Consider the following 14,119-nt stretch of genomic DNA (forward strand, 5'->3'; position numbering starts at 1 on the left):
AATGTCCACAGCAGTCTCTTCCGAAGCTAAGACATTTTGTAATGTGAATAGGCATGAGCTCAAGATGTTCCCTTTCCTGTCTGCATGATGGGAGGGACATAGTGCTCAGAGACAAGGGATAAGTACTTCCCGCAATACGTGATTTGTTCTAGGACTGACAGGGATTCTTTTTTGACTACAACAGCATTATTCTTCATTGATCACCTCAAAGACAGGTTTGGGGAAGTGGCACTGATTTAAAAAATGAAAAGCGGCTCCGTTCTGCTTAAAATGGCCTCTCCTGCCCAGTCAAGGGTGCTGCTTGTCTGCAACAAGATGGGAGACGTTCCTGTTACTGAACTTTCTGAATATGGTACAGGGTATCATTTACTATTGACATCTTCTTTTACAGACCGATGACAATCTGCATGATAAATTGGAGTGACAAAATGTGCATTTTGTCAGTTGTGTCCAGTGGAAACCAAAAATCAACAAAGCGGATATTGGAGTTTTCATCTTGGCCTTTGAAAGTGACTTGTTGCCAGAGGTGGTCAGTGTGATGGTGTATTGCTGTGATGTCGAGCCATATATTCCTCCTTCCATGCAGTACTATGAATGCATGCAGTTTGGACACTTGGTGTAGAACACAAGAATTGTGACCCCCTCACATATCAAGAGACCAAGAAGAAATACGATCACCTACATCCTCTTCAGTGATTCTGTCCTCATCCTCTGTCTCTTCTGTCTCTAGCTCTTGGATCTGCTCCCATGGCAGTTGGGGATTCTTCTCCTATTGCTACCCTTTTGGGAGTGTCAACTCCCTGTCTGCTGGGGACATCAGTCTCCCCCCCCCCCCCCCCCCCCGAGCTGGAGAAGCAATACCCTCCTCCAGCATTCCTGAACAGAAAGGGGTCCCTCGGGACGCTCCCCTCCAGAATTATGCTGATCTGCAACAGGATGCCAGGTGGCAGCTGACAGAGAAACACATTGGAGCTCATAGGACTTGGCATTTCTCTTCTGTTTCAGAGTATGGAGCAGACAAGCCTGGTAGCTCCCATGCCACCAGACCCTCACATGCACTGTCTCTGTTTCCATTCTTGGTGGCCTCTATGGTCCCAGACTCCCTCAAACAACCTGTGTATTAGTGGTTTATCCTCACAACCAGTGGCAGAAGGTGGCCTCTGAAGCATGACTGCCTCCTTGGTCCCTTCACACCCTCACAGGATCCTGATACCATGATCCTCCAGCCAAACTGTAGTGGTTTTTTTCCATCACTTTGCTGAGCTGTGACACCTTTTGTGCATGTCTCTTGTTTCTTGCATAGCCCTGCAAGAAACTTGTTTCCCAGCAATGCAGCCCCTTGCCCCCTGCTGCTATGGGGGCTATTTTGTGAATCCCACTGACTATGAAGTGTGTCGGGTGGTGTTTGCATGTATGTTCTGGACTACTCCTTATTGTCTCAATACCTTTGTATCATTTACCATACGTGTTTGCCTGAGCTGCTAACGTCTCGTGTATGCCCAAGAGTCGATGTTCATCACTTTGGGGCACCAGTACTCCAGGCAATGGCTGCCGTGCGAGATGGCCCTTGCTGTGGCTGTGTGCCGCCCACAGAGAGAGCCCCTGGTCGGAGTGGGTGGTACTAGGGCAGATACCTTGTGCATGAAGTGACAAAAGCTTCACCATCCTGGCCATTCTGTGGCCATCTCTGAGTGGTAGCAAATGTGACACTCCTTTTGATCCTTCAGCCTTCCCCTCCCTGGCCACCCCCTGGGAGGAGGGTCAAACTCGCCGGCTTGGATTGAAACCTTTCCCTCGGTACCTGGTTTGTACCAGGACGGATAGTGGAAGTTTTGGCATGACCAAGCCTTTGATTTCTGTGGAGACTATTGAAGATAAGTATGGCGAAGTGGAATCGATGAGTAAAATGCGGTCTGGTGCTTTGCTCATAAAGACATCTTCTACTGCCCAGTCTGATGCCCTGCGCACTTGTGACCATCTTGGTGACATCCCAGTTTCTGTCATGCCCCACCAATCTCTGAACTCAGTACAGGGCACTATTTTTCACTGAGATCTTCTTCTCCAATCTGACGAGGAGCTCTGTGCTAACCTCGAGTGGCGGGGGTTCGTTTTATTCGCCGTGTGCAGCGAGGCCCTCCAAACAATTGCACCGCTATGGGCGCCTTTATCCTGGCCTTCAAGGGGGATGTCCTCCCAGAGAAGGTCACGGTGTATCGGTGTGATGTAAAACCTTATATTCCACCACCGATGAGATGCTTTAAATGCTTATGGTTTGGATAAATGTCTTCCTGCTGCACCACTGATCCCCTCTGCGGTGACTGTGGGTGCCTCCTCCATGAGGGGAGTGCCTGTGCTCCCCTGCCAGTGTGTGTAAATTGTCATGGACAGCATTCTCCATGCTCGCCTGCATGCCCGGTGTTTGTGAAAGAAAGGAGGATTCAGGAGTACAGAACCTTAGATTGGCTCACCTATCACTGAGGCTCAACAAAAGTATGACTGGTTCCATCTTGTGTCTGTGACTTCTACTTTTACTTCAGTTACGTCCATTCCCCCTCCTACCCCCTCCTCTTCCCAGCCCCACCCCATTCGCCCCATGCCTTCAGCCTCTTCCTCCTACCTCTCCACTCCCCTTCCCCCTCTCCGTCAGTACCCATACCCTTCGGATACTGCTCCCCCTCCCTCGCCAGAGAAGTGCTCCCCTCCTTCGGCTGCCGCCGGTACCGGAGCTCCCGCCTGAAAGGTGATCTGCTGCTCCATATTGGCAGTGCGATCCGCGGCCAGTGGGCGCCAAGATTGCCCGGTGTAATGGCATGCCTACCATCGCTCACTTCTGCCCTTATCTTCCTTTCCACGAGAATAAGCAGAAATGCAAGAACAAGGGCAAGGCCCCTCTGCTACCCACTGAGGTGCAGCCTCCCCCCCCCCCCCCCCCCTCCCTGTCCAGTCAGTGAACCAACAGTGTCTGACCCCACCTATATGGATATTACCCCATCCTCATCAGTGACGGATGGTGACTCAGCGGCGTGACCGACTCTGGTCTGTTTGGTCCCCATTTGGACTCCGGCTTGAGAATCCTCCAGTGAAATTGTAATGGATATTTGCACCACCTTCCAGAGTTGCAGCCCCTTATTTCCTTCTACTCTGCCACTTGTATTGCGCTCCAGGAGACCCATTTTGTCAGTTCGTACTCACCTGACCTTCATGGGTTCCACACTTTGTCTGAACCAAATTGGCCCCTTGTGGGCTTCTGGTGGTGTTTGCACCTTGGTCCGCAAGGACATTGTTAGTAAATGGGTTCCCCTCCATACCACTCTGGAAGCCGTTGCTGTCAGGGTCCATCTGGCCACTCCAATCACAATCTGTAATCTCTACCTCCCACCTGACAGGCTTCGCACATCCCTTGACCTAGCCACCCTTCCCCAACAACTCCCTTCTCCCTTCGTGCTACTAGGGGACTTTAATGCCCACAACCCTCTTTGGGGTAGTCATAAGACTACTGCCCTGGGCAGGACAGTTGAAGCTTTTCTGGCAGGGCTTGACCTCTGTTTACTAAACATAGGTGCTCCCACACACTTTAGTGTGGCGCACGGCACTTTCTCTACCATTGACCTCTCTATCTGCAGTCCCGGCCTTCTTCCCTCCATTCAGTGGGGTGTCCACGATGACTTATGTGACAGCGACCATTACCCGATGTTTTTGACCTTCCTTCAGTGTGTCTCATTCCATCACCCTCCCAGGTGGGCCATCTCTAAGGCTGAGTGGGGTGCCTTCTCCTCTGCTCCCATCCCCCCTGTATTGCCACATGACAGTGTTGATGAATCTACACAGACTTTGACTGCCGCCATCCTTTCAGCAGCTGTTTCAGCAATCCCTTCTTCCTCAGGTTCCCTCCACCGAAAGATGGTCCCTTGGTGGACTCCGGAAATTACTGCAGCCATAAGAGACTGCCGTCGTGCTCTTCAACACTTCAAGTGGCACCCTTCTACTGCTCTTCTGGTCTTTAAACGACTCCACACCCGAGCCTGCTACCTAATCAGATCTCTGAAATGGATTTACTAGGAATGATTGTAGCTGCCATAGGACCACACACACCCCTATTCACAACTCTGGGTGAAACTCAGGCGAATTTTTGTCTATCGTCCTCCCACCGAGGAGATGGCTGTAGTGTCTTAACTGCAGAATTGGTAGCCATCTTGCGCTCTCTGGACCATATCCGCTCCTGCTGAGGACTATTCTTCACTATCTTTAGTGACTCATTGAACGGTTTGCAGACCACCTGTTGGTCATCACTGTCCAGGACTTCCTTTCTCTCCTTGCTCAGCTTGGATGCTCGATGGTTTTCATTTGGACCCCAGGCCATGTTGGGATTCCCGGCAATGAACTTGCTGATCGACTGGCTAAATTGGCTACTACCAGGCAATCTTTTGCTATTGTCATTCCAGAAATAGACCTTCGCTCGACATTGTCAGGTTTTGGCCCCTTGGGATGCAGAATGGCATTCTTTCTTCACCAAACAAGCTCAGTGCGATTAAGGATTCTACAACTCCGTGGGGGTCCTCCTCCCGGGCCTCTTGTAAGGCCTCTGTCATCCTATGCCAGCTCCGTATCAGCCATACTTGGCTGACTCACAGTTATCTCCTTCTGTCATTGTGGATTGATGTTGACTGTGGCTCACATCTTATTGGACTGCCCCAACTTAGCCACCCTGTGACAGACTTTTAGCCTTCCAGACTCTCTACCCCTGGTGTTAACTGGCAATCCCTCAGCTGTGGATCTCGTTTTACATTTTATTTGTGATGGAGGTTTTTATCACCTTCCACCTTATTGGTGAGTGGAGGGGCTGGCAGGCCCTCTTGCTCCCTCCTTTGCCCTGACTGGATTGGCTTCAACTGGGTTTGGTGGTTCACGCCTGCTTTCTGCCTTCCCACTCCTTTCCTTATGGGATCTGTTATGTCTTGAGCATCTTATGTCTTAAGCCGTGCTGCCTCTATAGCTGCCCATAATTGTGAAAGTGTCACAGGTGCAGGATTTTGTGCGAGAACTGACCTACTGATTATGTTCCATAAATGTTAAATGAGATTCAGGTAATGATCTGGCTGGCCAGATTGTTAACTGGAATTGTCTAGAATTTTCCTCAAACCAGTTGCAAACAGTTGTGGCCTGTTGCCATTGTGCATTGTCGTCCATAAAAATTCCATTGTTGTTTGGGAACACAGTCCAGATGGTCTCCATGTTGCCGAACATAACCATTTCCAGTCAATGATTGGTTCAGTTGGACCGGAGGACCCAGTCCATTCCATATAAACACAGCTCATGCCATTGTGGAGTCACTGCCAGCTTACACAGTGCCTTGTTGACAACTTGGGTGTATGGTCTTGGGTGGTCTGCACAATTCTCAAACACTACCATCAGCTCAGGACTCACCTGACCAGCTTAAGGTTTTCCTGTCATCTAGGGTGCAACAGATATGGTTGTGAGGCACTGCAGGCAATGTCGTGCTGTTAGCAAAGGCACTGACAATCATCTTCTGCTGCCATAGTCCATTAATGCTAAATCTCACCTCACTGTCCTAGCACATACATCCGCATTACGTTTCACATAGATTTCTGCAGTTATTTCATGCAGTGTTGATAGTCTGTTAGCACTGACGGCTATATGCAGATACTGCTACTCTCAGTTGTTAAGTGACAGCCTTCAGCCAATCATTCTCTGTATTGAGGGTAAAGCCTGAAATTTGGTATTCTCAGCATTCTCTTGCTGCTGCAGATCCCAGAATATTGAGTTTCCTAACAATTTCCAAAATGGATTGTCCCATGCATCTAGTACAAACAACCATTCCGCATTCAAAGTCTATTACTTCCCGTAGTGTGGCCATAATCACATTGGAAATATTTTCAGGTGAATTGCCTGAGTATGCTTTGCTAATGAACTGCTCTTTAAAGCTGTGAGGAGGAATTGAGAGTCTTGCTTGGGTAGCTCAGTCGGTAAAGCATTTGTCGTGAAATGTAAAGGTCCCAAATTCAAGTCTTGGTCTGGCACACAGTTTTAATTTGCCTGGGAGTTTCATATCAGCACACACTCTGCTGCAGAGTGAAAATATCATTCTGCTCTTTTATACCTTGTGGATGTGATACTATGGCCATTTGTTCATAATGTGCATACTGCTATCCCATGGCTTTTGTCACCTTAGTGTAAGCCCATTGCATATTGCGTTCAGAGGCGGACGCGAAATAATGATGCTTAAGATTTTTTTGGTGACAGATCCATAAGAGTATACATTGCTATTTTTGAAAATGCATCACTATTGCTTAATGTCTAAGATATTGGCTCAAATAATGAGACCTCACTGAATAGCATTTTGTTAGAGAGTAATTGGAGAAGACCTGTTTCCTTGTCAGCTGTTTAGAATGTGCACAAAAACAAAGAAGAATGTTCTGCCATTGGTAGAGTATTTGTAACAGCTGATTGTCTCACTGTACTTACAGATGTGCACCAACTTCAAATATTAACTCATTTATGCAATTCCCAGTTTCATCTTTTGCAGCCCTATCAATACATATTTGTTGTTCACAATTCATTATTAACTGTCGTTTACTGCATTGACTCATTTTAGTTTTGACAGTGTCTTGTTCACTCACTGTTGTTTTCTTAGATGAAAAAGGACTGGAATAAGTAGCTTCAGTTAAGTCTGTGGGCATTACAATAGACAGTGAGCTAAATTGGAAACAGCAGATAAGTACTGTTTTCAGTAAGCTAAGCTCAGTGATATTTATAATGACACAACTGGCTCAGTACTCTGAGACCTCTTGTGCACTGTCCAGCATGGACTTTCTGAACCATACACGTGATATAGAGTAACACTATGGAGGAACTCAACTATCACAGGAATGGAGAGAATATTCACATTACAGAATCAAGCCATTCGAATTATATTGAAAAAGAAGCCAGAAGAATTGTGTAAAAGTTGTTTCAAAGAACTAAACATTATAACCCTGCCATCATTGTATATGTTAAAGACCAATGTGAGTGCATTATGTGATCACTCAAAACTGGAGACTAATGAGACTGTTCATACACACAACACAAGCAACAGAAAACAACTGCGGTGCATTCCCTGTAGACATTAGATTCTTTCAAAAGGACCCAAATACCCTGGCATCAAGTTAATACAAGCAATGCCAAGGGGATTAAAAGACCTCAAAACTGAGGAAACAATCCCCACAACTCTAAAAAAGTTTCTGATACAAGGATAATTTTATAGTGTAGGTGACTACATTACCAAACATTGATCAAAAGTTCATCCTGTGAGTGATAAATCTCTCACATCATAAAAAGAACTAGCAACAGAAATCAGTGTTAAAGAAATTAACAATAATTAGGAACCATTGATGTATAATATAAGCTAATTATATTTCACAAAATAATAATTATTATTATTGTTGTTTTTTTTTTTTTTTGTATGTATCATAAGTCATTTTGTAATGTGTAATATTATGAATATACTGCATCATAAGTAATTGTGTATGATGTAATATTATATACATACATACATACTGTGAAAGCTCCTATGTATATTTAATGGTGAGGTATTTTATGTACTTACATATTTCATATTATCTAGATTGTAAGCCTAATGACCTGTCATATGTTAAAAGTACATATCTCTACAAAAGGTAATTTACGGGACCAATAAAATTGCATGCACACACACACACACACACACACACACACACACACACACACTTTTAAAAACAAGAAATTCAGAATATGCATAAATGTGATTTTTATGATGCACATTAAACCATACAATTCACTCTTTCCTGTGGTTCATAAGCATTGATTATTTTTCTTATTGAAAACATATGATTTCATTATTTCTGTGAATGAAGGAATATTATTGTTCCAAAATGTTAATAAGACAATCTGTTATCAGGTATTTCGATACGGCAAGGAGAAACAGTTTATTCATTTCAGTCGGAGTTGATAATTGCAAATGCATCAGAGTCTGATGAAGCTGAATATAAATGTGTTGCCTGTACACCCAGTCCAAGCAATTGCTCAGATGCAGTTTCCACTTTCAAAGTGGCAGGTAAGTTATTTTCACTTTATATAATTCATTAAAATTTTGTTAAAAGTATTCTAATGAGAAATAAAAGTGAACATTCAGAGAGGTTTAGTGTGTCCGCTTACAATGGGAACAGTTTTAAAAGTTATGTAACAATTATGTTTTCTGTTACGGTGATTAAAAACATGAGACACGAGCATTTATGGATATAAGCACGTCAAAAAAGTTTTACATCACCTTGGTTCTAAGAGTTCCAGAACATGTACAGAAAATTGGAGTAGAGATCAACATAAATACCATTTCCACCCTTTTTCTTGCTCATGAAAAAAACACATTGCATGTTGTATCACCTTCAGAGGTGGTGGTCCAGATTGCTGTACACACCGGTACCTCTAATACCCAGTAGCACGTCCTCTTCCATCGAGGCATGCCTGTATTTGTCGTGGCGTACTATCCACAAGTTCATCAAGGCAATGTTGGTCCACATTGCCTAACTCCTCAACGACGATTTGGTGGAGATCCCTCAGAGTGGTTGGTGGGTCACATCGTCCATAAACAGCCCTCTTCAATCTATCTCAGGCATGTTGGATAGGGTTCATGTCTGGAGAACATGCTGGCCACTCTAGTCAAGTGATGTCAATATCCTGAAGGAAGTCATTCACAAGATGTGCACGATGGGGGACGAATTGTCATCCATGAACATGAATGCCTCACCAATATGCTACCGATATGGTTGCACTATCGGTCGGAGGATGGCATTCGCGTATCGTGCAGCCATTACGCCATCTTCCATGACCAGCAGCGGCATATATTGGCCCCACATAATCCAACCCCAAAACATCAGGTAACCTCCACCTTGCTGCACTCGCTGGACAGTGTGTCTAAGGCGTTCAGCCTGACCAGGTTGCCCCCAAACATGTGTCCGACGATAGTCTGGTTGAAGGCAGTTGCAACACTCATTGGTGAAAAGAGCATGATGCCAATCCTGAGCGGTCCAATCAGCAGGTTGTTGGGGATAATCCCTCAGGGTTCAAATTTTAGTCCACTCCTGCTCCTTATATATATTAATGACTTTCCACTTAACATTCAACAAGCAAAATTGGTACTTCAAAGAAAGAAAGCAGAAGAAGAGATGGTAAATGATATTTTCCAAACAATTATTAAATATGTTTTCTGAAAATGGACCATCCCTGAATTTTGAAAATGCTCACTACGTTCAGTTCTATACAACGAATAATCATTCCAGCAATTGATGTAGCATATGAGGAGCAGTCAATAAATAGGGTAGAATGCTTCAAAAGTTTTGGGTGTGTGTATATATTGTTGAATACTTGAACTGGAAGAATCATATTACTGAGCTTCTCAAACAATTAAGTTTAGCTACTTTTGCTCTTTGTATAATTGCTAAACTTGAAAACAAACATATCAGTCTCCTGACGTATTTTGCATATTGCCGATCAGTAATGTCTTTCAGAATAATTTTCTGAGGTAAACCCTGTCTTGGAAAGGAAATATTTCTTGCACAAAAGCAGGCAGTATAAGAATATTATGTGGTGTTCACCCACAGATGTCACATTTAAACTGCATCATCACAATAAATTGTTATCTGCATTTGGTAAACTTCTGGAGGTACTAAATTATCAAAGACTAACAAAGTTTCTGGAAAAGAACCAGATCCTCTGAGAAGCCCAGCATGGCTTCAGGAAAAATAAATCCACAACAACAGATATGTATGAGTGCGTACAGTACACCCTAGATGCTCTAAACAAAAACCAAAAAGCAGTTTGGATCTTCCTAGATTTGTCAAAGGCATTTGACGTCATAGTCAACAACAAACTGCAGTAATGTGGCATCAGAGGCATCCCTCTGCCTGGTTCAGATCATATATCTCAAAACAGGAAACAATTAGTAGCATTAACACTCTGTGATCATGGACTTATTGACACCTGCTACTCCATGGCAAAATCACAAAAGGTGTGCCCCAAGATTCAATACTTACACAAATTCTGTTCCTTCTTTACATTAACAACTTACCATTGTACATTAGTGCCACTACCAATATACTCTTGCAGATGATACCAGTATCCTCCATACCATTAGCAATGACATGAGCTGTAAGAGGCCGTAACTAAAAGACAGGTGATTGGTTTGACAGAAGTAATCTGATAGTCAACTCAAAGAAAATCACCACCTTTAACTTCCACCTCAGAATTGCAAAATATATGCCTGATATGGAACAACATAGCTCTGTAATATCCCCCACATCAGAAACAAGATTTTTAGGCCTGTGGATGTAGGAAATCTACCATGGGAAACAGAATCAGCAAAACAAACAGTAAGCTGAACCAAGTGTGCTAAGCTTTACTTATCCTCACACATTGCACTGTCCGCTCTGCTTACTATGCACAATTTCATTGTGTAGTGCAGACTCTGGGGAGACTCCACACAATGCAGAGACATTCTCCTCACCTGGAAGAGAGCTATGAGAATAATGATCAGGGCAAAGCCAACTGACAGCTGTGGACCTCTCTCCCAGAGTTCATTCAGTCTTTCTCTTGATAGTCTCTCAATATTAGAAACTTCAAAGTTTGCAAAATGTGGTATTACTAAATTCAACAAAAATGTGGATGTTCATGATCATGGTAATAGACAAAAACTGAAACGCCATGTTCAAAATCTGCGTGCCTCCACCTTCAAAAACTTATCATATAACCAAGGCATCCGACCATACAACAGTCTGCCACCAGAAATAACGAACAGGAGGTCTCCGCCCTTCTTTAACAAGAATTTGAAAAACCTTCCTGCTTGTTATTGTGGTCTTCAGTCCAGAGACTGGTTCGATGCAGCTCTCCATGCTACTCTATCCTGTGCAAGCTTCATATCTGAGTAACTACTGCAAACTACCTCCTTCTGAATCTGCTAAATGTATTCATGCTGGTCTCCGTCTACAATTTTTCACCTTCTGCTCATCCGATCCCTTGATACCTCAGAATGTGTCCTACCAATCGATCCCTTCTTCTAATCAAGTTGTGCCGCAAATTCCTCTTCTCTCCTGTTCTATTCAGTACCTCCATATTAGCTACGTACCTACCCATCTAATCTTCAGCATTCTTCTGTAGCACCACATTTTGAAAGCGTCAGTTCTCTTCTCGTCCAAACTATTTATCGTCCATGTTTCACTTCCATACAGACTACACTCTATAGAAATACTTTCAGAACATATTTCCTGACACTTAGATCTATGCTTGATGTTAATAAATTTCTTTTCTTCAGAAACGCTTTCCTAGCCATTGCCAGTTTACATTTTATATCCTCTGTACTTTGACCATCATCAGTTATTTTGCTCCCCAAATAGCAAAACTCATCTATTACTTTAAGTGTCTCATTTCCAAATCTAATTCCCTCAGCATCACCTGATTTAGTTAGACTACATTCCATTATACTCATTTTGCTTTTGTTGATGTTCATCTTATATCCTCCTTTCAAGACACTGTCCATTCCGTTCAACTGCTCTTCCAGGTCCTTTACTGTCTCTGACAGAATTACAATGTCGTTGGCAAACCTCAAAGTTTTTATTTCTTGTCCATGGATTTTAATTCCTACTCCAAATTCCTTTACTGCTTGCTCAATATACAGATTGAATAACATCAGATACAGGCTACAACCCTGTCTCACTCCCTTCTCGACCACTGCTTCCCTTTCATGCTCTTATAACTGCCATCTTTTTTCTGTACAAATTGTAAATGGCCTTTCACTCCTGGTATTTGACCAGTGCCACCTTCAGAATTAGAAAGAGAGTATTCCAGCCAACATTGTCAAAAGCTTTCTGCTAGAAACATAGGTTTGCCTTTCCTTAATCTAGCTTCTAAGATAAGTCATAGGGTCAGTATTGCCTCACGTGTTCCAACATCTCTACGAAATCGAAACTGCTTTACCCCGAGGTCGGCTTCTACCAGTTTTTCCATTCATCTGTAAAGAATTCATGTTAGCATTTTGCTGCCGTGGCTTATTAAACTGATAGCTCAGTGATTTTCACACCTATCAACTCCTGCTTTCTTTGGGATTTGACTTATATTCTTCCTGAGGTGTGAGGGTATTTCACCTGTCTCGTACATCTTGCTCACCAGATGGTAGAGTTTTGTCAGGACTGGCTCTCCCAAGGTAGTCAGTAGTTCCAATGGAATGTTGTCTACTCCCGGGGCCTTGTTTAGACTCGGGTCTTTCAGTGCTCTGTCAAACTCTTCACGCAGTATCGTATCTCCCATTTCATCTTTATCTACATCCTCTTCCATTTCCATAATATTGACCTCAAGTACATCACCCTTGTATAGACCCTCTATATACTCCTTCCACCTTTCTGCTTTCCCTTCTTTGCTTAGAACTGGGTTTCCATCTGAGCTTTTGATATTCATACAACTGGCTCTCTTTTCCCCAAAGGTCTCTTTAATTTTGCTGTAGGCAGTATCTATCTCACCCCTAGTGGGATAAGCCTCTACTACATCCTTACATTTGTCCTTTAGCCATCCCTGATTAGCCATTTTGCACATCCTGTCGATCTCATTTTTGAGATGTTCGTATTCCTTTTTGCCTGCTTCATTTACTGCGTTTTTATATTTTCTCCTTTCATCAATTAAATTCAATATTTCTTCTGTTACCCAAAGATTTCTACTAGCCCTCGTCTTTTTACCTACTTGATCCTCTGCTGTCTTCACTACTTCATCCCTCAGAGCTACCCATTCTTCTTCTACTGTATTTCTTTCCCCCATTCCTGTCAATTGTTCCCTTATACTCTCCCTGAAACTTTGTACAACCTCTGGTTTAGTCAGTTTATCCAGGTCCCATCTCCTTAAATTCCCACCTTTTTGCACTTTCTGCAATTTTAATCTACAGTTCACAACCAGTAGATTGTGGTCAGAGTCCACATCTGCCCCTGGAAATGTCTTACAATTTAAAACCGGATTACTAAAGCTCTCTCCTGCCATTATACTATCTATTTGAAACCTTCTAGTGTGTCCAGGCCTCTTCCATGTATACAAACTTTTTCCATAATTCTTAATCCAAGTGTTAGCTATGATTAACCTTTGCTCTATGCAAAATTCTACCAGCTGGCTCCTCTTTCATTCCTTAACCCCATTCCATATTCACCTACTACTTTTCCTTCTCTTCCTTTTCCTACTACCGAATTCCAGTCGCCCATGACTATTAAATTTCAGTCTCCTTCACTATCTGAATAATTTCTTTTCTCTCATTATATATTTCTTCAATCTCTTTGTCATCTGCAGAGCTAGTTGGCGTATAAACTTGTACTACTATGGTAGGTGTGGGCTTCGTGTCTCTTTGGTACAATAAGGTGTTCACTGTGGTGTTCGTAGTAGCCTACCCACACTCTTATTTTTTATGCATTATTAAACCTACTGCTGCATTACCCCTATTTGATTTTGTATTTATAACCCTGTATTCACCTGACCAGAAGTCTTGTCCCTCCTTCCATCGAACTTCACTAATTGCCACTATATCTAGCTTTAACAGATCCATTTTCCCTTTCAAATTTTCTAACCTACCTGCCCGATTAAGCAATCTGACATTCCACGCTCTGATCCGTAGAACGGCAGTTTTGTTTCTGCTGATGACATCATCCTGAGTAGTCCCCACCCCAAGATCTGAATGGGGGACTATTTTTCCTATGGAATATTTTACCCAAGAGGACGCCATCATCATACAGTAAAGCTGCATGCCCTTTGGAAAAGTTACGTCTGTAGTTTCCCCTTGCGTTCGGCCATTGGCAGTATTGGCACAGCAAGGCCATTTTGGTTAATGTTACAAGGCCATATCAGTTATTCATCCAGACCGTTGCCCCTGCAACTACTGAAAAGGCTGCTGCCCCTCTTCAGGCACCACGTGTTTGTCTGGCCTCTTAATAGATAACCCTACATTAAGGTTGCACCTAAGCTACAGCTACTGTATCGCTGATGCACTCAAGCATCCTGACCACTTGCAAAGTCCATGGTTCACGCAGTGTCAGATACAGAAAAACCTCAAGGAGGGGGCGCGAAA

General features: G+C 43.4%; 1 protein-coding gene across 6 annotated transcripts in view; it reads left to right on the forward strand.

Moving 5' to 3' along the window:
• Positions 1-14,119, forward strand: part of LOC126198831 (vascular endothelial growth factor receptor kdr-like) — a 609,899-nt gene that overhangs the window by 499,094 nt on the left and 96,686 nt on the right. For all 6 annotated transcript variants that reach the window (XM_049935408.1, XM_049935407.1, XM_049935406.1 and 3 more), the window contains one exon: positions 7,934-8,089. In XM_049935408.1, coding sequence (XP_049791365.1) covers positions 7,934-8,089 — 156 coding nt within the window. The remainder of the gene's footprint in view (positions 1-7,933; positions 8,090-14,119) is intronic.

Source organism: Schistocerca nitens, chromosome 8, assembly GCF_023898315.1.
Source record: "Schistocerca nitens isolate TAMUIC-IGC-003100 chromosome 8, iqSchNite1.1, whole genome shotgun sequence".
Taxonomy (NCBI): domain Eukaryota; kingdom Metazoa; phylum Arthropoda; class Insecta; order Orthoptera; family Acrididae; genus Schistocerca; species Schistocerca nitens.